This window comes from Chionomys nivalis, chromosome 8 (genome assembly GCF_950005125.1).
Source record: "Chionomys nivalis chromosome 8, mChiNiv1.1, whole genome shotgun sequence".
In the NCBI taxonomy this organism is placed as follows: domain Eukaryota; kingdom Metazoa; phylum Chordata; class Mammalia; order Rodentia; family Cricetidae; genus Chionomys; species Chionomys nivalis.
In genome coordinates this window covers 48,117,874-48,143,333 of record NC_080093.1, presented here as the reverse complement: position 1 = coordinate 48,143,333, position 25,460 = coordinate 48,117,874, and the positions used below count along the sequence as shown (strand labels likewise).

The 25,460-nt window shown below is 51.0% G+C and overlaps 1 protein-coding gene across 10 annotated transcripts in view; it reads right to left on the bottom strand.

Annotated features, from left to right (window-relative positions):
• Positions 1 to 26: 26 nt before the first annotated feature.
• The window catches only part of Mark2 (microtubule affinity regulating kinase 2), a 66,518-nt gene continuing 41,084 nt past the window's right edge, over positions 27 to 25,460 (bottom strand). For 3 of the 10 annotated variants that reach the window (XM_057779093.1, XM_057779092.1, XM_057779085.1), the window contains exons 2-19: positions 15,974 to 16,153; positions 15,697 to 15,750; positions 12,460 to 12,508; positions 12,137 to 12,202; positions 11,971 to 12,041; positions 11,547 to 11,603; positions 10,703 to 10,939; positions 9,363 to 9,482; positions 9,159 to 9,258; positions 8,964 to 9,076; positions 7,999 to 8,131; positions 7,584 to 7,756; positions 7,289 to 7,386; positions 6,397 to 6,558; positions 5,610 to 5,867; positions 4,685 to 4,711; positions 2,710 to 2,754; positions 27 to 2,073 (exon numbers count right to left, since the gene is read on the bottom strand). In XM_057779093.1, coding sequence (XP_057635076.1) covers positions 1,713 to 2,073; positions 2,710 to 2,754; positions 4,685 to 4,711; positions 5,610 to 5,867; positions 6,397 to 6,558; positions 7,289 to 7,386; positions 7,584 to 7,756; positions 7,999 to 8,131; positions 8,964 to 9,076; positions 9,159 to 9,258; positions 9,363 to 9,482; positions 10,703 to 10,939; positions 11,547 to 11,603; positions 11,971 to 12,041; positions 12,137 to 12,202; positions 12,460 to 12,508; positions 15,697 to 15,750; positions 15,974 to 16,108 — 2,259 coding nt within the window. In that variant the 5' untranslated portion in view covers positions 16,109 to 16,153 and the 3' untranslated portion in view covers positions 27 to 1,712. The other 7 variants (XM_057779083.1, XM_057779087.1, XM_057779088.1 and 4 more) reach the window with 7 other exon arrangements.

Genomic DNA, 25,460 nt, shown 5'->3' with positions numbered 1-25,460 from the left:
AACAGGGAGAAGAAACAGGAGGCAGCTCAGATTCCAAACATTCTCTTTATTACGTGTTTGATCCAGAGGAGAAACTAAGTGCAGGGTAAGGGAAGAGGGGGCTAGGCAGGGAGGGGCCACCTTGCCTGGGTGCCCCGGCCCCCACCCCAGTCGCTGGGAGCCAAGCCATGCCCTCCTGGCCCCCTTGGAGCACCCGGGCTGTTCCATAGGGCAAGAGGGGGGAGGAGGAGCCCTTGGTCTGAGCCATAGCCAGTGGAGCACGGGGCTGGAGGGTTGAGGTTGGCAAGGTCCCTTCCTGGAACCCAAGGACTCAACATGTGGCTGAGTCTGGCCTGGTCTGGGAGCCAGGGTGATGAACCGGTGAGGGTAGGGCTGACATGACACAGGCTAGGGGTGGAGTCATTGTAAATCAAAAAAATAATAAAAAATAAAACCCATCACAAAAAAAATGTACAACTCAGGTGAGGGCAGGGGCAGCCTCTGTAAGACTCCCCCAATTTCTCAAGAACTGAAACAGCAGAGAAATAAATTAAGGGATGCAGTGGCCACCACCAGCCAAACGCCTAGAGCCACCCATTCACACACTGGCCTTGGAGGTTAGCAAGCGCGAGTCACTTTGCCTCACCCTATGAAGGACAGAGGCTCCTGGACCTGCCGCCCAATCCAGCCTTCCGCCAGGCAGCCACAGAGGCCCTGGGCAGTCTCCTGAGAGGAGGGCGGCAGGTCCAGGAGGAAAAGCAAGGCTGAAGGAGAACGGTGCCCAGATTAATGCCAAGGAAGGGGAAGCAGTGGGGTGGTGGTGGTGAGGGGCTGTGCTTTCAGACAAACACGCCCCTAACGGAGAAGGCTGTGTTCCCGCTCCCAAGCAGCCCCCTGGGGGCTGAGAGCCCACGACCCAACCCCCACCCCTCTCCCAGTACTGGGGTCAGCCCCGCCTTCCGCCGGAAAGGTGGGAGAAGATGGCACAGACTTCTAAAGAGGGGAACAAATATCCCCACAGCAGCTCATGGAAGGAAATGCCCAGCTCTGGGGAAGGTGAGCAGAGGACATGGTATGGAGGGGACCAGGGTCCCACCGCCCGCCCTCGCCAAGGCTGTGCAGTACCCCCACCCGGCCTCAGTGTAAAGGCCTGTAGCCCAAGGGCCCGGGGGCGGGGAAGGCCACCTCTGGTGGGTCACTTAGAGGGGAAAGAAGAGGGGAGAGGGGAGAAGCCCAAAGTGGGCCTGGCGGAGGGCCTGCCAGGGAACTCCACCACTCTTGCCTGAGAGTGTTCCAGCCCTGAGCCACCCTTCCAGGAACCCCACAGATCCAGTCTTGACTGTCCCAATGGGGCAGGGAGGAAAGGTGGCCGCTGGGAGTTTTTTTTTTTCATTTTTTTCTTTTTGGTAATAAAAATTTTCTTGGTTTAGGCGAAATACTCTGTGCAACCGCAGTACCGAGGGGGAGCCCTGCCCCCCCCTTCCCCTTCCTTTGCCTCCTGTAGGGGAAGAGGGGAAGGAGGGACTTCTGGGCAGGGGTGAATGTGAGGGAGGAAGAACCATTTCCCATCCCCCACAAACATGGAAGAAAAAACTGAGAAGAGCCTGGAAGGGGACAAGTGCCAGCAGGGGAGACACACCAATTCATCCTGCAGTTTCTCCCTGGGGATGCAGGGTTGGCCCAAGCAGCCAAGTCCACTGGTGGGTCTCTGCTGCCCCCCTCCTGACAGCCTGTTAAAGCTTCAGCTCATTGGCTATTTTGGAGGCAATGTTTTTGAAGGCCATGGAGGTGCCCGATATCCGCTTAAACCGAACACCGTTGAGAGACAGCCGGGGCAGTTTGCACACCTCCATCTCCCACTGCACAAAGTTCTCGTGGCCTGGGGTGCCATGCATGCACAGCAGCATGTATCGCTCGTGCAGCTCGCTTTGGCAGCTGTTGGCGTCCAGCACCTTGCGGATTTCCCGCATCATCTCATTGGGCTCCATAGAGCTCGTGGTCTTCATGCTCCAGGTGAAGCGCAGGGAACGAGGCTTGGCCTCCCGAAATTCTTCCTTTTCCTTGTCATTGCCTCCACCGCCTACCACGTGAGGTCTGTGGACAGGGTAGAGGGAGGTGTAAGATAGGGCTGAGACATCCTACCCATGAGAGAGCCACCCTGGCAGACAGACCCTGAGGCCAGAGAGGAAAGCAGGAAGGAGTGCAGCAACAGCTGGAAGAGGGAGCGGCCAGTCCCTTGTCCTGGAGAGGCACATAGGACATGGGAGGCTCTTGTCTCTCAGGATGGAGGGTGAGAAGAGGCCAGCTGGGGTAGGGTGGCAGGTCCATGCTGTTACTGGTTCTTTTCTTTAGGGAACCAGGCAGGGAACAAGGGCACCGAGCAGCACCAAGCAGACTGTCTTCCATGAGGATGAGGAGGCTGAGCAGCAAGGCCAGGAAGCGTAGGAACCTGGAGTGTCCCTGCCCTGCCAGGGTTCTGGTTCCAGAATGCACTAGGACCTGAGCAAGGCCCAGAGCCACTGCGGGTAGGGTAGGCGTGGGAAAGGGAAATTCTCCTAGGAAAGGGAGCCCCCAAGAGGGAGGCAGGGCAGAATCGCCAGAGAGAGAGAGAGAGAGAGAGAGAGCGCGAGAGAGAGCGAGAGCGCGAGCCACTGGAGGAAGAGGAGCAGGATGCTGTGGCAAGCCCGGCGGCCTGGGCGGGGCCAATACTGCTGGCTCCGGCCCTCTCACCTGAGCGGCTCCACTCGGTCTTTGCTTTCAGGTTCATTCAGGTTCCTCAAAAAACAGAGCGAGGGAGAGTTTAGTCTGGGATCTCTCGCTCCTTCCACCCTGCAGACCCAGGTGAGGCTGGGTCTGGGGACAGGCCACCAGTGGGTGGGCAGGACCCAAACCCAAAAGCTACTTGCCAGCCAACTACAGACCAACATGGCTTGGTAGTCCCTCACACTGGCAGCTTGACTGCCCCTTTCTGACAGGGAGCCCCAGCGGGGGGCTGTCCCTCCCCACATTCCCAGAGATCTGTGCTGGTGGAAGGAGCCCTAGCTCTGGGGGAGGAGGGTGTGGCTGTGCAGGCACATTGTACCCAGAGCACAGCCCAGCACCAGTAGCTCCCCATCCAGCCCACAGCCAGGCTCAAGATCGCTACTGGCATGGGGGCTGGGAGTAAATTTCTGTGCCAATAACCAGAGTGTCAGAATGAAGACGGAGGTGAAGGCCATACTGTCTGTCTTGGAAGAGGGACTGTGAAAGCCTCTTAGAGGTCACTGTGTCAAAACCTGGAGTTGATAAGTAGACACCTGGGATAGGTGTCTGGGGTCCAGTGGGAAAGACCACTGTGCTGCTAGCTCCCCTACTGCTGGCTGCCAGGCTGGTTGCTCACACAAGGCAAGGGCTGGGCAGGGCCCTAGGGAGGTGAGAAAGAGGTCTGGCCCCACTGAGCGGCTTCTCCAGCTCCTGCCAGGAAGATGAGTACCCGGACCTGGGATTCTGGGGGCTGTAGGGAGAGGAGGGACAAGGAGGAGAGAGAGCAGTAGCAGCAGCACATGTAAAAGGAGCAGGAAGACACAAGACACAGATGCCAACGAGCACACTGTGAGCAGGACCCGAGTGCCAAGGATGGGGCTCTGTCCGCTCTCTCCAGGCCCCAATGGGGCAGGTCCTGCCAGCCATGCAGTGAGCTGGGGGTGGGCTGGGTGATAGGGATGTCTCAAGATCCCATCTGGCCCATTTCTCTCTCATCTGAGGAGCCAAGGCACCTGCCAGGCAAATCCAGAGCTCCCAATCTGGCCCTCAGTCTGCAGCTCAGTACCTGGCGTACCTACGCCTGCAGAGGACATGGCCAAGGCTGAACAAGCCAGGCTCTGTCCCAGGAAGGGAGATGCAGGAGCAAGGTGTGGGCCTCCTGCTGTTCCACCAGGGCCTGGCGGCAGAATGACCCCTGCCTGAGAATATCCAGCTCTTGGCTCTTTGGCAGGCTCAGGCGACATCTGGAGGAAACAGCCCAGAGGAGAGCAGTGTAAGAGCCCAGATGCGGTGCCAGGGTGGGCTGGGTCAGTTCTGCAGTATCCACCAGAAGGGGGCGCTCTACTACATCCATGAGGCAAAAGCTTCTGGGGCCTGGAGGAGTCAGGCTAGTCAAGGGACCCTTAATGTCCCTGTAGTACCTCCAAAGTCCTGTCATACCATAGTCCAGGGGAGACAGGTCACAGCCCTGAGGTTCAGCAAGTCCAGGACACCCCCAAATAAGACATCATTGCAGATGCACCTCAACCCCGTGAAGGTTTCTTGCAGCACATGCACACAACAGGGAAGGGCCAGAAAGGGAGCCCAGTGCGACCCAAACCTGGGTAGGGATGAGGACACAATCTTAAAGGGAGAGTCCCTGAGGTCTCTTCTCTTCGAGGACATGTGCCTGCAGACCAAGGGAGGCCCCTCACTTGCAAAGTCTTTTGCTCTGAGGGACCCAAAATGTCTTCTCAGGAGAACACGTATTCTAAGTCCTGCCAGTGTGAAAGGGCAGGAAGGTCGGCTTAGGGCTGAGACCCCACCAGAGAAATCTTCATCCCTTTAAGATAGCAGACAGGAGGTCCACATATACAAGGTCAGCAGAGAGACAGGAAGCATCAGCCAACAGGGGAGTTAGTGACAGAGGCAGGACAAAGACACAGACAAACACACACACATACAGAGCGGGCTCAACGCCTACCTTCTGGCAAACCTGAAAGACAGATTTCTAAAAAAAAAACAAAACAAAAAAAGACAAAATAAAAAAAGAAATAAAAAGAAAACCCAATCAAACAAACAAACAAACAAAAAACAAAAAAAACCAACAAGACGGTATGTGGATAAGCAGGTGGGAGTGGGCTTGTCAGGTTCAAGGGCCTCCCGAGTTTTAGAAGAGCCGCTCAGCGAGACTAGAGTCCTGGACTTCAGGTCTGTTGGCCCCTGCAGCCTCACCTGTGTCTGGCGGCTTGGATGGGTGAAGGGACAAGCAGCAGGTGGGGTAGATCGGCTCTCAAAAAGCCCCCCCCCCCCGTGTTCTGAACAGTTTAGTATCCCTAGGAGATTCCATGGCTGAGCCACCTCATGAAGAAATTCCCCACCTGGGTCTAGGCTAGGAAGGTACTGGAACCCTGGTGCTGCAGGAGAGGCCACTCGGCCCTCAGCAGCCATTTGATTTATGGGGTTTGCCTGGGAAGCCCCAGGGCAGAAGAACATTGTTAGAGCCAGACACAATCTACCTGGGGGAGGGCGAACAGGGGAAGGAGGTCAAAGGGGGCAAGAATAGACTAGGAAAATCTTGTCAACCCAGCCTAGCTCATGCCTCATGACTTTGCAGCTGCGTCACCAAATATAAGTTTCCATGGGAACCCAGGAGAGAAGAGGGGGCTTTTATTTTAGCATCTGAGTTCACACTCCTCTAGAGAGGAGGCGGCATCGCCCATCTGCTTGGGGCCATCAAATGAGGGGTGCCTGAGAAGAGCTGGGGAAAGGCCTAAGAGGATGAGTCTAGGTGCCGACGATGTTGAGAACAACTCTATTTCTTAGTCCTGCTAAGGCCCCAACCCCAGCTCTGTTGTCCCCACCACCAACCCCCACGCAAGTGGGAAAGCCTGGTCCCAGCCCCTTACCTGCGGACAAACTTGGAGGTGAACTTGCTGAAGATGCTGCCAGAGGCCCCCCGCCGGCCCTGGCTATGGCCAGAGGGAGAGGCTGGGGTCACACCGTAGGGCAGATTCTGCTGGTCCCGCACCTGTCGGAGCTGCCCAGCATGGAAAGTGCTTCGACTGGACACACCCCGGGGGAAATTAGTTCGGTCTGGGGCTCCACCACTGCTGCTGATGTTGTGGGCGGAGGGGGAGGCGACAGGGACACGCTGGGGGGCTGTGCTATGGGAAAAGAGGTAGGGGCAAAGGCATATGTCAGGTATAGGGAGCCACCAGTGCTGAGCACATGCAGGCCCTGGGATGGGGAAGGGGAATGCTAGGGCAGAAGCAGCCATCACGGAGGACACAGAAGGAGAAGACTGACCATTGAGGACAGTAGTGAGATGGTCTGGGGAGGAGGAGGGGAGACAAGGAGGACCCATGTATACAAGCAGTATAGGCTGGAGAGAGTTGGCCCTGGACCTGCAAGGGGACAACGAGAACCCTCAAGAGCTGACTGTCCGTTCAGAACAGAACAAAAAAGCCTTCCCTCTGGAGCTTCTAGACAGCCTCCTGCACTCCTGTTCCGGGGGGCTGGAGGAGGAGGGCATTGCTGTCACGTGTGTCCTCTGTTTCCTGGGTGTAGGGCACAGAGCTATTTCTCGTAGCTAAGATGACAAAAATGCAGCAGGCCCCCCTAGGTGGGAAGATACCGTAGGGCAAGGGTGAGACAGGCCAGGGACAAGTGCATTAGCCACCCCAGCACACTTGCCTGGGCCGAGGCACCTCACAGTTACTCTCCGTGGGGGGCAACCCAGAGGCCTTGTTGGGGTGTACGGAGGCAGACATGGATTTCTGGTGCTGGCGGGGCCGGGCCGCAGAGACTGCGGCAGAAGCAGAAGCCGTGGAGGCCCGGGACCCTGGCATGGTTAGGCTAGGAGACAAAAGCAGCGGAGAGGCCCGGATTAAGGGTGAGATAAGAGTCTGGGTTAGGAAGCAAGGGCAGGGCCAGGGTCAGAGCTGTAGCCTTGGCGGATGCAGGTCAGGCCCAGGGAGCGGTTCCAGGGAGTGAGAGCTAAGGACCATCACTGAAGGAGGGCAAGGTGAGTAAACAGCTAGGAGGGCCAGAGCCTGGGAAGAGAAAACCAAAGTGAGGGAAAACTGAGAGGAGGGCCACCATATTGAGGCCACACAATGGTTTTCCCTCTATACAAAGGACAGGATGCTGTTGAGGAGAAACTTTCATTAAACTCAAAAGACGTGGAACCAGAAATGTAACACGCCAAGCAAGGTGGCAGGCAAGGTGGGGAACTGTGCTTCTAAGGCCACAGTAAAGCCCTCACTGGGGAGTCCCTCAGTCGGGGTCCCAAACATAAAGTCATAGGTACCTAGACAGATGGACAATTCTGGGCTTGGCGTGATCAAGAAGCAGGATGACTGATGAGCAGCTCATGTGGTAACCTATGCTTGGCAAATGTCAAAGAGCAGAGGAGGACAGGAGGAAGGACGGCATGGAGCAGGGAGGGCGGATGGCTAGACTGGACAGGGCCAGGACACGACTCCAGGGACACTGCTCTGGAGAGCAGAAGATGATGCTATTGACAGGTATCTTTGCCACTGTGAGAAGTGGCCCCGACATCGCGGCAGGCAATCCAGGTACTCACCTGTCTTTACCATTCTGGATAGAGGACTGGCCAAGGCTGGCCCTGTCCAAAAGTGGGGAGTTCCTGCTTCGGTTTGTGCTGGTGGAGAGGACGCTGTTCTGTGAGGAATGGAGGGCAAGAGCTGTCTCACAGGAGCCAATGCTGTTTCCCAGGACTACTGGATGCCCCTGCCCCAAGCTGCTCTGTAGCTTACTTTCTACAGTAAGCTCAGGTACAGCCAAGGGCCAGGCTGCACCAAGGAAGACCAGAGGACAAGAGGGAGACGAGGGCCTGGGGATGGTAGCTCATGGCTTACTGTGGAGGGGGTAGGAGTGGTTTTCTTCCTCTCCAGGCCAGGCAGAGGGCTGGCAGGCACTTTGGCGGTGCTGCTGGCTTTCCGCCCTGTCTCTTCCTCAGGCCGCTTATTTTCTGCATTGTTACTCTGAGTCTTCTTAGAATAGGAATTCGAGGTGGGAATGGCAGGGACGGCTACGGGGCAAAACGTGAAATGTGTAAGAGAAGTAGTCTGCCTGAAGTCCTGCTGTGTGCTTGCTACTTTCTTACCATTACAGCTCCTTCACAGAAGTAGAGGAAGTTAGTAACCTGCCCATAGCCAAGCTATTATGAAGGAGCTGAACCAGGACTGAAATGGAGCTGTTCCCCACAGCCTTAGACCCTACTGGGGCTCAGAAGAAAGCTGTCCCCGCCATGTGATTCCCAAAAGCACATACCCTGGTCACTGGAGCGTCGCTGCTTTGGGTTGGCAGAGACACTGCGTTGAACCTTGTGGGATGGAGATGGGGCACTACTGTTGCTCAAATCAGCTGAAGGCCGGGGCTTCAAAGTGATGGTGTCACCTTCCAGCTGCAAGAACAGAAAACGTGGCTTTAAAGGAGACTGAAAGTCCCGAAGAGATTCCTCCAGATAGATAAGCTTGCATGTTCCACCTGCCCTAACACACAGACTTCATCTTATATGACTGATGCAGACAGATGCCCTTGATCACATATGCTCTGACATTGACAGGACACGTCCCACAAAGACACTAATTCCTCAGAGAGGGCTACTCAAATCTGCATATCCAGAGACACACGCACCCACAAGCACACGCACATTCAGACTAAGAAACCCATCCCTTCCCACAGGGAAACCTGGGGCTCATACCAGGTGCCATGGAAATATCTCTAAACCAGGTGAAAGTTATAACCAAGAGAGACCCCCACCACTACCGGGGCAGGCAACTGTGAGTACAGGTGGGCACTTAGAACCTAAACTAGCAAAAGAACAACCATAGAGCTTCCAGATCCATAGCCAAGACAGACACGCGACACAAAGAAACACATCCAGATACAAGATCCAGAAAGAGGCAATACACTGGGGAAGCTTCCTGTAAAACAGACACGGATACACACAGAAACCTAGAGATGGACACTTCCAGACAGAGAGACAAGATAATGGGCCTCCACAGAACTTCCATCCTGACCACCTCAGCCCTTTCTAATCAACACAATGAGCCACTTCAACTCATCACTCAGAGTCCAGGCCTGGCCTAGTGCCACCTCCTGCTCTTTAACGGAGGATCTTATGCACCATGGCTGAGGCCTCACGCTAATTAGGCAGAGGGTATGAGGCTAAAGGCTGGGCGCCACCTACAGTGCAAACGGCAGGTCAGGGCACGAGAATACAGAGTACGCACCTCAGAGCTCTTGTAGCCCAGAAGCAAATAGGTGGCCATCACTTCATTGTACCTCTGGCCCACCAGTGAGTCTTGGATCTCTTCCCGTGTGTAACCCATGGACACCATCAACTCTGGTGGTTGGGGGAGAGAAGGACAGTTAAGGCTGGTCTCCATCTATGGGCAGGCTCCAGTTCCCAGCCAGCACAGGCTCACCTGTCCGCCGGGGGTCCTTGTAGTCAGGGAGTGGCTCCACGTAAGGCTTCAGCTCATCGTCCTCGTGCCCCACGTTCATCCACCGGTCTTTCATAATTTGCTGGGAAGAGAGGGAAAGGCAAAGTACAGAGATGGAGGAAACTCAGCATGGTGGTCTCCTTGGGAACCCCAGGATTTTTGGCCGGCTGGATTCTCGCTGCTCACCTCTAAAGTACCTCTCTTACTAGGATTAAGTATGAGAAATTTCTTAAGCAGGTTTTCACAGTCCGTGGACATGTAGAACGGAATACGGTATTTCCCCCTCAGTACCCGCTCTCGTAGCTCCTGTGGTTAGAGAATTTAAGTCACCCCCAGGCCAAGGGAACAGTCTTACATCCATTACAGGATCCAGATAAGCAGACATTGAAAAAGAGGATGCAAAGTCTGGGGTTACAGCAACTCACACGTGAGGCCACCAAGCCCTATAAACCATGTACATCTTAGAGTGCTTCAGAGAGGTAGACATACACTGTCTCTTCCAGACAGGATCAAGATTCTAATTCCTATGCTTAAATACTGCATTTTTTGGCCGGGCGGTGGTGGCGCACGCCTTTAATCCCAGCACTCGGGAGGCAGAGGCAGGCGGATCTCTGTGAGTTCGAGACCAGCCTGGTCTACAGAGCTAGTTCCAGGACAGGCTCCAAAACCACAGAGAAACCCTGTCTCGAAAAACCAAAAAAAAAAAAAAAAAAAAAAAAAACAAAAAAAAAAACTGCATTTTTTTTTAAAAAAAGAAAAATAACTTTGTTGACGGGGTATGTGTGCACTACAGTGTGAGTGGAGGTCAAAGGACAACTTGTAGGAGGTCAGGTTTTCTTCCTCTACTGTGCAGGTCCTGGGGAATAAAACTTTATCCACCAACCTACCTTGCTAGTCCCTTTTTGTTTTTGCTGCTTTCCACCCCCCACCCCCCGACAGGGTTTCTCTGTGAAACAGTCCTGGCTATCCTGGAACTCACTCTTTTTTTTTTGTTTTGTTTTGTTTTTTTCGAGACAGGGTTTCTCTTGTGGTTTTTGGAGCCTATCCTGGAACCAGCTCTTATAGACCAGGTCTCGAACTCACAGAGATCCGCCTGCCTCTGCCTCCCTCCCGAGTGCTGGGATTAAAGGCGTGCGCCACCACCGCCCGTGGAACTCACTCTGTAGACCAGGCTGGCCTTGAACTCATAGAGATCCACCTGCCTCTGCCTCCCAAGTGCTGGGATTAAAGGCGGGCATCGCCGCTGCTGCCGCCACCACCACCCATTAAGTTTGTTTTGTGATCTCTCACTCTCCAGCCCAGGCTGGCATGAAATTCTGAATCTTCTTGCCCCAGCCTCTCCACTGCTGAAATTACAAGCATGTGACTCTATCCAGCAGGGAAGACCACTGAACTGCTTTTCTCAGCCTTTCTGAGGCTCTGGCTTGAGAAAAAATGTGGACAAGTAGAAAGTTGTTGAGAGAATAGAGGTAAGACCAGAGGCCAAGAAGAGACAAAACCAGAAAGGATCTAAGGCTGCACTTCACCTTGAGGTTCTGTCCATCGAAAGGCAGGGACCCGCTGACCAGTGTATAGAGGATGACTCCCAGGCTCCATACATCCACCTCAGGACCATCGTATTTTTTGCCCTGGAAGAGCTCTGGGGCAGCATAAGGAGGACTGCCACAGAAAGTATCCAGCTTGTTCCCAAAGGTGAATTCGTTGCTAAAGCCAAAGTCTGCAATCTTGATGTTCATATCAGCATCCAAGAGTAGGTTTTCTGCCTGAGAGGGAAGATGGGGAGCATCAGAGCCCCATGGAGAGAACCCCAAGACACTGGGATAAGGCACGATTGAGGGCAATGGGAGAGCCACCAGAAAGCCATCTCTAGTTCAGATCTTTCTCCATCTTCAGGGCAGGGTCAGTCAGCACAGAAGGCTGGACAGGAGGCATGAAGATGGGATCTGAGGCCTAGGGATCTTGAGAGCTACACAAGCTCCAGAGTAGCCTCTGTGTCGTGGTCATGCCTGCACGTTCTTTCAGCAACGGAGACTCACAAGCAGTGCAAATATGAGTGTCTTGGTAACAGAGATAACGTGTGTATGTCTACAGAGTAGCTGTGGTATCAGAATCACATTTACACTTTTTCCTAGGTCAGCCGCCAGGATGTCCAAAGGACGAGGAAAGCCTTGAGTATTCCTGCCATACCTGAGAGCTGGCAAGGAGAAAGACTCTATGCTTTTAGTGGTGTGGTAGGAGCCTAAGTCTAGGTACAAGGCCATTCTTAAAGACTTCCAGGTCTTTAGGAAGTTTCTGGAATACTCATCCTGACTGAAGGAGAACAGTCAGACCCACAGGAAGACACAGGAGAGACGTACACACACTCCTCACCTTTAGATCTCTGTGAACAATAAACTTCTGGTGACAGTACTGTACAGCAGACACTATCTGAAAGGAAGGAATCAGGGTTAGCTTGGGGGTCTGAGAGTGAGCCACAGGGATTGGCAGGGCTGTCACCCATGACCTATTTTGAAGTTACCAAGAGAACCAGCAGAGATCAAAAGGACCCTCTTCTAAGGCCATGGCTCAGGCAGTTCCTCTTCTGTGCCAAACCCCAAAAATGTCAAATGTGTAAGAGAAGTAATCAGTAGTCTGCCTGAAGTCCCACTGTGTGCTTGGCAATTTCTTACCATCACAGCTCCTTCACAGAAGGAGGGACTCATTAACCTGCCCATGGCCAAGCTATTATGAAGGAGCTGAACCATGACTGAAATGACTGAGCTGGGTCTACAGCAGAGGGTGGAGACACACTCACCTGGCGGAATTTCGCTCGAGCTTCTTTTTCTTTCATCCTGCCGTGGGCCACCAGATAATCAAATACCTCTCCTGCAAGAGGTGAGATGGTGGAGTACACTGAGTAGGGTGGGAGTGGAGGGTGTGGTGGGAACAGAGAGTAATGCAAGAGGCAGCGTCGGACCTACCACCACTGGCATACTCCATGACAAGGTAGAGGGTCTTCTCAGTCTCGATCACTTCAAATAACTTAACTGCAAGGGAAAAGGCTGTGTTGGGACTTAGGAGTCACACATTAAATCTGCTGTATCCAGACATGTTAAGGGCCTCTTGAACCATCCAAATTACTCAGGGCAGCCCACAGGGCCAGGAGGCAGCTGCACTGTGAGCTGAGCCTTCAGAAGTAGAGTCTGCCTAGGCCAGAATGGGAGGTGAGAAGGACGCATGTGTGCAGAGACACAAGCGTGTGGAGCCTTGCTGAGGGGAGAAGAAGGATGACAACACTTCTCACCTATGTTAGGATGATTCAAAACCTTCATTATTCTTACTTCTCGAAATAGCTGGAAGAGAAAACACAAGCGTTTACATTCATGCCCGCTTGATGAACGTACTTCAGGTCCCCCCACCCCCACCCCGTCCAGAGCCCCCAGTAAGGTTTCCTTCCTTTCTTTTTTTTTTTTTTAAAACAGACCCTTCCTTTTCCCCAAAGAAACCAAATCCAAACCCACAAAGAGAGGGAAGCAGGAGTCGAGCAAGCTCCCTAACTAACTTCCTGCTCAGACCATGCCTTTTCCCGTGCCCATCTAATCTAGCCTCCGACAGCAGTTAACAGCCTCTGCAGGGGAAGAGGCCCGAATCCTGCAGTATTTGACACTGAGTTCCTTTGCCAGCTCAGAGCCCAAATCTTTTTTTTTTTTTTTGGGGGGGGGGGGGTTGAGACAGGGTCTCTCTGTAGCTTTGGAGCCTGTCCCGGAACTAGCTCTTGTAGACCAGGCTGGCCTCGAACTCACAGAGATCCGCCTGCCTCTGCCTCCTGAGTGCTGGGATTAAAGGCATGCGCCACCACCGCCCGGCTCAGAGCCCAAATCTTTGGGTGGCGTTAGTGACCAGAGGGGAGCTCCAAAGGGGCATCATGTCATCTTCTGACATCTAGATGTCAGAGGGCCTGCACTAGGGGCGGGGGGAGGCCTTTCTCTCCAGAGCCTCTGAAGTAGCAAGAGAAGAAACCACTCCTATATATAGCTGATGCCAATTTTAATCAAATCCACCTCCACACACTCACGCTCTCTGTGAAACAAAATCAGGGGCTCCAAACCATACATTTCCATACAGAAAGATGACAGAAATGAACTTCTTCCCCTGCAGGGTCCAGAGAACTGGAAAAGGTTTTGCAATTTTCCAGGTCTCACCACTTATATGAGGACTGGGGGTTTTTGTTTGTTTGTTTGTTTTGGGTGGTGGTGGTTTATCTGGAGCCCTAATCCAGAAGGCAGTTTACAGAATATAGTAAAAATGGCTTTCTCTCTCTAATGGTGTCCCAGAGTGTTCATGGACTGGAATGAAAGGGATCTGGCCCAACTTTTCCCTCCACCAGCTCCCAGGCTTTTCTTGTTCTTTCTTTACCCAATAATTATGCTAGTAAAAAGCAAAGGCCCCTGGTCACCATCTCAGGGGTGACCGCTGGGGGCAGATCTGCGATGGCAGTCAGAGCCAGTACCACCATCCCATTCTCAAGCATATCCATTTGTTCTGAAGGAGCACTCTTCTGGGAAAGCCTAGAGCTTTCTGGGCTTGCCTAAAATCCTGAGGGCAGCAGTGTCCTCAGAAACTCAGACTTTAGGGAACACTGCTAAGAAGAAATGTCAACAGAGTGAATGGCCAGAATGAGACTGTCTTTGCTAAGAAAGCATATAAATAAAAAAGCTTTTTAAAAAAATGGCTAGGCCGGGCGGTGGTGGCGCACGCCTTTAATCCCAGCACTCGGGAGGCAGAGGCAGGCGGATCTCTGTGAGTTCGAGACCAGCCTGGTCTACAGAGCTAGTTCCAGGACAGGCTCCAAAGCCACAGAGAAACCCTGTCTCGAAAAACCAAAAAAAAAAAAAAAAAAAAAAAAAAAAAAAAGGCTATATTTCTGCATCCTGGTGGTGGAGGCAGGAGGAACAAGAGTTCAAAACTAGCCTCAGCTACATGGTGAGTTCCTGATTCAAAAAAGAAAACAAACAAACAAACAAAAACAATACAAAAAAATCTCTCATTTGTCTGGCACTGGTACCTTCCAATCAATCAGGAAGAAGCAGGTTGAAAAAGAGAGGTAGGGAATGAGATGTCCTGGTTGTCATGACAATGAACAGAGTGGTAAGCCACAATGCTACAAGGCCCATCCCATGCTAGTTTCATCTCTGCAGGGCTAGAGCCAATGTAGCAGGGACAAGTCTCCTTCTCTTCCTCCATAAGCTCTGAGCAGGAGGCCCTGGTGATGACAGCATTGCATCTGTTTTGTAATAAAAACTTTTCAGGGCTAACAGGATTTGTGAACCCCTTGATTCTAGTTGTTAGCAAGCCAAGGGATGTCACTTTATCCACTCTAACTCTGGCAGCAACTCCTTGGTAGCAATCCCTGCCTCCCATCACCATGACTGTTTACATGGTCATATCCCTCTAATTCAGCCATTGTAATATGTTCACAAAAAAATTCCCTTGAAGCTGGCGGTGGTGGCGCACGCCTTTAATCCCCAGCACTTGGGAGGAAGAGTTCAAGGCCAGCCTGGTCTACAAGAGCTAGTTCCAGGATAGCCAGGACTGTTTCACAGAGAAACCCTGTCTCAAAAAACAAAACAAAACAAAACACCTCTCTTGGCCATACCAGACAAAGAATCAGATCTTAGAAAAAACAAGCAGGGGTCAACTACACTGGGAAGGCCAAGGGAAACATGACTAACCTGGGTAAGAACTGCTTTATTTTCCAGTCTGGAGCCTCCTTCTCCTAAATATCTGAATCCAGGAAAATGAGGGGGATAGTGCGCTTCCAACTCTGTCAGTTACCTGCAAGCTGATGCCCCTCTGCCCTTTCTTTTCACACACACATCTGTACAGTTTCTTTAGTACAGGGTTTATGCCCCTACTTGAGAGTTCTCCTACAACCTAAGGAAAACTCCAGTAATAAGGGAAGAAAAGTTCAACTTTATCTACAAAAGCTGCATACTCCCAAAATGATATCCAGCAAAAGAGCCTAAAGATCAGGGGTAACTAGGGGTACTTTTAATGTGTGCACCTTGTCACAGACTTAGAATTCGAGTCTTCTATATTCATCCCTGAACTTCTAGGGGCACTCCACTGGATCACCTGGTGTCTCAGTGTAGCTGCATGTCCTTCTAGTAATGCTATAGACGTGTTTGTACAGAGAGCTGGACCCAGGCCAGAAGATAACACAATCAGGAAGTAGGTCAGACAGGTAGGGCCAAGTGGCTGGAAAGGGGCCACTTCAGAAGAGCCTGTGCCTGTGGACAGGAGGCCTACTGGGTGGAGTTGCCACGAAAACCCAACCAGGGCCATAGGGGAGAAGCACAAGTTTTTTGGTTTTATTGTTTGCTTATTTTGAGACAGGATTTCTTTGTGTAGCCCTGGGTGTCCTGAAACTTGCTCTGTAGACCAGGCTGGTCTTGAATTCAGAGATACACCTGCCTCCGCCTCCAGAGTGCTGGGACTAAGAGCAAAGTTTAGAAATGGACGGAAGGTACTGGGCACTTACTTTCTGAAGGCTGGAGGAGTTCAGCTGAGTCTTGTCAATGATCTTCACAGCTACCTGGACATGAGACAAAAGCCTAAGATCACTTCCTTGATCAGGTTAAAACCAGGACCTGATGATAACTTTCTCCACTGGATTTCCTACTCCTTCTAATGCTTGGCTCCTGGCATACCTATCACATAGATACACAAGAAGCTGGCTGTGGGAACAGTCTCAGCACTGCCTGTTGGAGTGTCAACACGATGGGAGCTGCTGCCATGGTCCCAACCCCAGTGCTCACCTCTTTCCCCGTCAGGATGTGCCGGGCCAACTTCACCTTGGCAAAGTTACCCTTGCCAATGGTCTTAAGGAGCCGGTAGTTGCCAATATGGGGCTGCTCATCAGCAGAGGTGGCTGAGTTGCGGCCCCGCAGCATGTTGGACTTACTGCTGGGCTTGGAATCAAGGTGTCCCAAGGTGGGCTGCAGGGTGGAAACAGACATGCCTTTACAGGCTGCCCCTCCAGTTCTGTCTAATGCTACCCTCAATTCTGAAAAAAAAAAAAAACATGGCAAGAGGCTGGGTGCAGGGGCAGATTCCATGGGACTGGCAGGCATGCAAAAAATTATAAAACAAGAGGAAGAGGGCAGGGGCAGGGGAGGGCATCACAACCAGTCTTCATTGCAAAGGCACACAACAAAGGGCTCAGGGCTAAGACTCTATACACACAGGACCAGAGCTGTACCTCATTAGCACCACCAAGCCCCATTAACTCCCATTACTAATCTAGCGGAGCCTCTGCTCCCATCACATTTGGGAAACCTTGTCCTGATGGCCCTGTTCAAACCGCGAGAGTGCTGCTTCTCAGTTGCAGGAGCACATGGTCTGACCACTTCAAAGTCTTCCTCATCACCCAGTTCTTAGCATCAACCTCTACTATTCATTCTTTACATTTGTTTATTGTTGTGCCCACTGAGACGGCCTATAATGTCCTTTATTCACTGACACATCACACTGCAGCACCTGACAGAATGAACTGAGTGACTGGGTCTGTTACAGCAGCCTGCCCAGCCCTGCTCTCCTGTACTCAATGGTTCAAACAAGGTGGGAAGCAGCAGCAGTTACAGATGCTGCACGGGTGAATGGGCTGAATACAAAGTGCGTAGATCTAATGAAGATCTATACATTTTCCAAAGACCAGGACTCCCAGTAATTCCTAGGGAGATGCTCAAAAGGAACGAGGATGCATGCCCACACAAATCCCAGTGCATTAATGGTCACAGGAGCATAATCCTCACTGCCAGAGGAGAAACAACTCAAACGCTTATCAGCTGTCAAATGACAACACGATGGAGTATGAGCTGAGCGTAACTAGAAAGGAAGCACTGACACGTGCTACTCTCCAAAGGATCCTGAAGACACAGAGAAGCCGGCCACGAAGGACCATCTTATCTGACTCCATTTTTATCACTGTCTAAAACACAAAACTCTAGGAAGGCAAATAAAGATTCGTGACTATTTAGGGGGTGGCGGGACATTGGAGGGTGACAAGTTAGTAAAGGGTGTAAAGTTTCTTTTGGGGGGCAATTAAAATGTTCTGAAATCAAATGACACAAAACAGAATTTAATATAAGCCACCCATCTGTACTTTCAATGGGTAGATGATATGGTGTGTGAATTATACTCCAATGTAACTGTCAAAGGGAGTCTGGTTTCATCCCTATATGGGCCCTGATTTATCTATCTCTCATAGGACATCTTAGCACACCAGGAAGATGCTGAGCCAGATCCAAGCAAGCTGCCTTGGAATCTTCAAGGATGGGCAGCAGGGTGACTGGAGATGGCGGGTCCAGTTTCTGACTCTCAGAGTCCCTCTTGATTCAACAGCCATAGAGGAAAAGCGTGACTTACTTCAACCCAGGGAGTTGTCTGGGGGGTTCCTTAGCAAACTGTGGGCATTACAGAGTCCCCTCTTCTCCGACATGTCGATTGAAGACCTTCGTGCAGCAGCTGTGTGTTTTTTCCCCTCAACTGCTAACTCAGCCCCCAGAAGTACTTGCAATGGACGACTGCGAAGGCCCCCTTGTCCCTTGGGGCGTCACCTCTGCTACAGTTCCTCACCATTTCTCATGTCCCCCTGCAGCCACCCTGTAGCGCTCCACAGTAGAGGCCGGACAAGCACATTTTAAGTTTCTGCTTTATGTCTTCCCAAAGGAACTGTGAGGCTCATCCTTGCCAAGAAGCAAATTCTATCCCCAGCTATGTCTGCTATGTCAGTCTCTTGAATGATACCCTGAGCCCATCCACAGGTCTCAAAGGCCTAGCTTCTAAAGTCTCCTTTCCTTAGCCCCATTCTCCCTGACAAACTGCCCTCAGGTCCCCCCTCCCCTGCTGCTAACCAGGACACCAACAGCTGGGAACCTTCCTCTGCTTCAGCTGCTAAGTGGGTAAATTCCTTGGCAATTTTCTTTTTTGTGGTGCTGGGGATTGAACCCAAAATCTCAATACATGCTTAGGCAACTGATCTACCCCAGACCCTTTCCTTGGCATTTTAAAAGATAATTATATCTCTGTACATGTGCCTCAGTGTGTGTATTTGCACCATGTGTGGGGATAAGCCTACTGATAACAGAACAGCACTGGATCCTCCAGAACTAGTTATAGCAGCTGTAACCACTATGTGGATGCTTAAAATTGTAACAGCAGTACATGTTCTTAACCACTGAGCCATCTCTCTAATCCCCTTGGTAACTATTTTTTTTGGGGGGGGGGTGTGGGATAACTTTTAATAAGTTCTTGTGATACCCTTTTTCCAAGAGCACAACCAAAGACAGTGGGAGCTTTAGGGCAGAAGCCTGAAGACTCGCAATTCTCATTCTAAACAGATGTGGGGAGTAGGGCCCTTTGCAGCTCTGAAGCACAAGTTAGGAAGTTCCAGCCAGCCTGCTGCTTCACCTGCTGGTCCCTTGGTGTTTCTGGTCTAGGTCTGGTCTATGTGAGACAGGCAGCATTTCCACATAAGCCTGCTGTGTCTGCTTCCTTATAGGTTAGGATTAGCAGTGTAGATATTAGATACAAACTGCCAGGGTTCAGATCCTAACTGCCACTCAGCTCAGGTTAACTTTCTTGCATCAACATCTTCCTGAAAAGGGGAAAGGAGAAGAGACCCACCCCAACATGACCTGTGTTAGCATTCATGCTGAAGGACTGTCTGGAGTTCAGAATAAGTAAGGTTCAAGTCCTAGTTCCTCACCTACTAACTTTAGTTTCCTTATCTGTAAAGTGGCAATAAAACATCTACTTTTCATGGGCAGATGAAAAAACATATGTCAACTGTTTTATTCAAAATTAAATTAAAGAGCAATCATCAGGCAGCCTAGGCTACACAGCAAGTCCAAGGTCAGCCTAGGCTATATAATGGGACCACTATATAGTTTTTGAGCAACTATTATGTCTCCAACTGTCAAGTCCTCCTGTAATGAATGTTTTGCACCCAAGCTACACGTGCTAAGCCAACTATGGTCTCACGGAGATGTATAGGAGTGACAAGGATCCAAAGTGAAACACAATCTGAGCTGTTTTGATGACTATCACAGGCTTTGTAGCTTAGCAGGAAAGAAGGGGTGCCAGGCACCCAGGTGGGATAGCCGTGAAGGGTTAGTCCCCAGCACTGTGAGACCCATAAAAGTCAGCCAGCTCTGGTGTCTGCTCCTACATTCCCTGTTCCAGTCACTAAACCCTCCTCAGATATGAGTCATCCAACTCTTAGGACTAAACCAGTATTTCTCTGACCCCACTATCTCTTTAAGCCACAAGATATTTCTTATAGCAGGGAAATGGGGACAGGATGAAGAGAACCCATGAGGAAGAGCACAGAAAGAAGTCAGAAAGTAAACTTTCATCAGGGTGGCAGCAGTGCACACCTTTAATTCCAGCACTCGGGAGACAGAGGCAAGAGGATCTCTATGAGTTTGAGGCTGGTCTTGTCTATAGAGAGAGAAGATTACATAGAGAGAGAGGATTACATAGAGAAACCCTGTCTCAAAAAAGTGAAAGGGGAGGGGGTGTAAAACTTTTTGTAGACAATGCTTCTTAAGCCACTGGCTCAAGGGAGGTACCCCTGTCCTCTCCCGCTGCTGCTCTGGGAGGTAAGATAGGGGATAGCTACTATGGAGAGAGAACTCCCCTCCCGTGGTTCAGACCAGTCCATTCTTCCTGGTCCAAACAGGTGGTGGGGGTGAGACCAAGCTGTCCTTCTGAACCACAAAGCAAGATCTGGCTAAGCCCTGTTCTCCTCCCACACCCAGTCTCCCAGTTCACACCACAGCTCTGACCCATACCCCACCTGAGGCAGGCCCCTAGCCTCCTCAATGAAAGAACCCCTGTGGCTCTCAAGTTGCCTTCAGAGGTTCTAAACAGCCCAGATCAGAAGGAGATTCCAAGGAGCTCTGGGATTAGTGATAGACAGATGACAGAGTCTTACATCCACTGGACCTGCAGAGTCTTTTGGACTGGGATCTCAGAACTTGGTCTTGGCATGCTGCTAGGCTTGCCCAAAGATAGCTTCCACCCCAGAGATCCAGCACTGACTCAGGCTGGGCAAGGCCCCCTGCCCTAATATTGGAGGCTGCCATCAACTATTCTCTTGAAAAGCTGCGCTCGGGGGCTCAGCACACAGGGTTGGCCCTCAAGTATACTGTAGCTTCTGTAGGCTAGGAAAGGGCCAGACACAGAGTAAAAGCTCAAGTGAGGCAGAGTAAAAAAAGGTATCCTTGGAAATGGCCCCAGGTTCTCGCTGGGTTCCCACTGTGACACCCTTTCTTCCACAGTCTTGTCTTCTTGGCCTCTGGCTGCTGAAGCAAAAGACCTTTTCGTATTTGCCCATTTTCCTTTCCTCCTTCCTAGCCAATCCCTCTTCAACAACTGGATGCCCTTCCTGAGAATCTGACTACCTGGTGCTAGGGCCCAATTCCACTGAGCAACTCTGCAAGATTTTGTCTGAAGCAGAAAGGAGAAAGGAGAGGATAGTCTCAGGGGTAAAACGGGGAAAACATACCCAGCCGGAGAAAGGGACAAGGGATACCAGCAACTTCCATTCAGCAGAACCTGTCAGACAGCGAGGGCAAAGTACAGAGGCCGGGAAGAGCCAGGCCCAGGGCGGGGGCTGCCGGCTCAGCCAGCCACCCTTACTCAGCCGGCACAAGCCAGACGACACCTTCCACCACCTCCTCAAGTGAAAAGCGAAGCAGCCAGGCTGAGCGGTTCCTGCCTGGGAACCTAGACTGTGTCGCAACCGAAACCACCAAGAGAGAGAGAGAGAGAGACAGAGGGAGAGGGAGAGAGACACAGACAGACAGACAGACAGACAGACAGACAGACAGACACTAACTGGATTTGGCAAAGAGCTTCACAGCTTGGCCAGTTTGGGTGGTCAGAATGTGTCCACTCCAGGATGGTCTAATCAGAAGTTAGATGAAGAGAGGGGCAGGAAGGGAGACCAAGAGAGAGGCGGGTTTAGAACAACTTCCTTCTCCCTTCCCCCTCCCTCCATCCCCGGAAGTGGGCTGCCCCACCCTCCCCAAGGTGCTCTACTGTTAACAGCTGAAGAGAGTGAAGAGCAGACTTCAGCCTGGGCTGTCATAAAGCTCTTATCTCACCTGCTGCAGCAGGTAAGCCCCAGGGAGGGGCAGATCAGCAAGGCCTCTAACGTGGCTACACTGTGTGACTCAGATATGCTAACTCAGAGAGAGCAGTAGCTCTACTGAAGACCAACAAACCTTCCCCAGTACCAAAGTAGGAAGGGTGCAAGCAGACACCAGTAAGCGTATAGTGACAATCAGACTTCCTATTTTCTAGACCTTAGAAAATGCATGCTGCACTAAGACACAAAGCTTTTCAGTCTAACTTCAGGGGGGTCTAGTGAACATGTGAAAGAATCCCCTTGAGGCATATGCTCAAGGAGCCCAACATATGACAGAACGAAAGTCTTTCCCCCAACTTCTGCCCGAAGGCTGGGAACAATCTAAATGTTCCCTTTCTTTCTAGTCCTGCTTCTATAGATCTGTCCTCAGGGTACCCCATTCACCTCAGGCACCAAATAACAAAGTCCCTATAATCTGGACTGTGGTGAGGAAGGGGCAAATCTCTGATCCTGCCACTGACAGATCACCTGTGTCATGTCTCAAGTCTCTGGTGCTCTCTCCAGAACTCTAGGGTCAGGATGTCCACTGAGCCGTGCCCCCCACCAACAGTTCTGTAAAGACTTCATGCTGGTTATCCATCAACCCTCCTAGGAACAACCAAGGCTTACTTCTGTGTCCTCCTGGCACCACTGGGAGACCATGCTTCTCAGGGGGAGCAGAAATGCCCAACACACATGCATCAAGCCTCCTTTTCCATTAAGAAACTGATACAGGTTACAAGACATAACCCAGGGTTCCCCAACCTCTCCAGTGCACAGCTGGGATAGAGTCCAAGGGCAACTGCCCCCGCTTAGCATGACAGCACCTACTGTTCAAGTCAGTCCCCTTTCCCAGTCTTACCTCAACCTTTCTTGATGGAGATTTGCTCTCATTTCCTCCCCAGAAAAGGTGAGTCCAAGGCCCTCCTTCAACGGTAGCAGGAGGGGAAGAAGCTCAGGGACTGTACAGTGTACAGGGACAGCAGAAAGGACAGGACTGACTGAAGTCAGCTGAGAGCTGCTAGAGGGGCTGTCATGTAGCACCCTTCCTCCTCCTGCCCTCCCCAGGAGGTTCTGGTTTCAGGAAGGAGTTGGCATGGATCCTAGACTCCAGTTTGCCCTTGTCTAGGAATACCTGCCTTTCCATCCACTGGCAGACTCAGAAACCAGAATGATACCAAACAGCTTCATTGTCTCAGTCCCCAGGTTTTGAATGTGACAGAATTATTTCCTCAGTCAGGATGGGAAACAGCAGTTCTGTCAACTGAATAAGTACCAAGCACTGACCGACCTTCTATTCTAAGAGAGCAGTTAGGGAGAAATGGGGTCAGATACAGATGAAGTTATGGGGCCCTCCCTCATAGCATTCAGGAGCCTTCCTACCATCCTCTGATCCAAGCAACTGTCACTACCAATAGTCCATATACCAGGAGCATTCTGGGTAGGGAGAGAACATAAAAACTGTATTTGGCATTTACCAGGTCCCCCCAAATTCCCTGAGATAACTTAACTTGTGAAACACCTACATTCCCCTAACATTCTGTTGCAATAAGGCTTCAAAGACCTGCTTACTTTCTCCGGCCAGGGTAGTCCTCCTGGACTATGAAAATCAGCAGGACATGCAGCTGAAGCTAGTTGTGTGGCTTACTATTCAAAAGTGTCTGCGCTACAACCCTCATCCCCCAGCAATAGTCAGAGCCTGCCTGAGAATAGCAGGCCCATGAAGTGAGCCGAAAGTCGCTCACCCCTTTCATGTCTGGAAGCCATAATGACCAATAACCCCCACCCTCTGGTCTTCAGGTCCACTAGAGATGCTCTTAGAGTACTAAGGATCTACTGTGTACCCAGAGCACCTACAAGTCTCTAGTCCCACCTCATCCCTGAATCTGCTTATTGTTAAGTTGTTTCTTTTGGGCTAGTGGTGCTCAGCAAGCCATTGTCAAACATCAATCTGTGCAGCTAGAGCCATCTGCAAAGTTAACTGTGGGGAAGGTACACAGTCTCTGCCTACTGTATATAAGGGGAAGCAGGAGACAGGCAGAGCTCAGGAGCAAGCTACATCTCTGCTACTTACTAGTTGACTAGTTGACTGAGCAGGGTTATGTGACTCCTCTAAATTGGAACCTTCCCTTTCTTGCTAGTGCCTTAACTCCTTCCTTCCAGAAACAGTCAAAGAAAGAGCCAACATACCAGTACCACATGGTGCCAAGGGTTGGGGGAAGCTCACATTGCCAGCCTTGTACTTCATTTGGCTCCTCCCGTACCAGTGGGTTACTGTAACCATGGAGACAGTGAGTTCCTCCATATCACAGGAGAGCCAGGCTGCCAGAAGCCCAGGCTTTGGAGGATGGGGGTGGGGGTGAGGCAGGAGGCAGTCAGAAACATAAAAGCTTGACTCACTTTACAAAGAAGTGTGGAAGTGGAAGGGCACTACCAGTGCAGCTGAGGTGTCAGGGCTCCCTCTTAGGCTCACCTCCTTTTCTCTGAACAGTAGTTTGTTTCTGGTATATTTTCTGGACTGGGCTTCCATTCCTACCCAGTTCCACTCTGTGTACTGGGAAGCTGTCACTGCATTAGACCTGTAGTGGGGTCCAGGTTCTGCTACATTGGCTGTCACACAGAGAATGAGACAGGATCACACAGTTGTACACACACTACAAGAAAGTGCTTCATCTAGTACATGGTGTCTTCCTTTAAGCAATCCAGGAAGGGAGCTCTGATGCCTTGTTCATCTCAATTTTGGATACCTTCATAGCTAGGAGTCATTTCCTTCTCTGGACTTTGAAGCACAGGACTTGCACTTCTTGTGTCCCCTCAAGCTCTGCAAAGTCAGATCGTGCCTTGCTCACCTTCATATCCTCTTAGTGTCCAATAGTGCTCACACCTAACTATGTTAAAGTACTTGTAGAATAGAGCAGGTGTGATTTTTAAAAAAGATTTATTTACTTTTTATGTGCATTGGGGTTTTCGCTTGCAAGTATGCCAGTGTGAGGATGCCAGGTCCCCTGGAACTGGAGTTACAGACAGTTGTGAGCTGCCATGTGGGTGCTGGGAACCACTGAACTATCTCTCCAGCCCCCTGTGGGTGTAATTTTTTGATCCTTACAAGTTGCCCTCCCTTGACCCCTAGGGAATAAGACAAGGGAAGAGGAAGGAAGGTCAAAACTTTGTATCAGAAGAGCCATTTCCTCCCTTTCAAACATTTGCTGCCCTTGAAGTTTGTAAGTTTAGTGTCTGTCAAAAGGAGGAACTTTGGTTTGTCTTATTCATGGCCCAGAATGCCTAGCACAATATTCAGTATTGTGCAGAGTGAAGAAGAAAATGTGTTGGGACTGAAGAAAAGGTTTGGCAGTTAGGAGCACTTGTTACTCTTGCGGAGAACCCAGGCTAGGTTCTCAGCAACCACAGCAGGCTGTTTACAAGTGCCTACAACTCCAGTTTTGGGAATCACATGCCCTCTTCTGACCTTCTTGGGCACCTGCACACATATGCTACACAGATAGATATGTAGGACATAGATATAGATAAATAATATGTAACTCTTTAAAAAAGGAAAAAGGGGTGAGATGGCTCAGCAGATAAGAGCCTGACTGCTCTTCCAGAGGATCCGCGCTCAAGTCCCAGCACCCACATGACAGCTCACAACTGTCTGTAACTCCAATTTCAAAGACTCTGACATCGTTACACCAATGCAAATAAAATAAAATAGATAAATTTAAAAAAAAAAAAAGAAATAAAAGCCAGTCAGGTGTGGGTGAGATGTGGTGAACAGGGAAGCTTAAGACTGGTAGATCTCTGATTTCAAGGCTACCCTGGGCTACATATGGCATTCAAGGCAACCAACCAAGTCTACACAATAAGAACCGGTCTCAAAAAGGAGGAAGGGGGCGAAAGAAAAAGCAAAGAAAGGAAATGTGCTGGGAGGAGACAGGGGATGTAGCTCTGTTGCTTGAATACAAAGCCCTGGGCTCCACCCACAGCACAGTATAAAACTAGGCATAGTGTCATACACCTGTAATCCTAGCACTTGGAAGGCAGAGTTAGAAGCATCAGAAGTTCAAGGTTATCCTCCACTACATAGAAAGTTTAAGACCAGCCTGGACTAGATG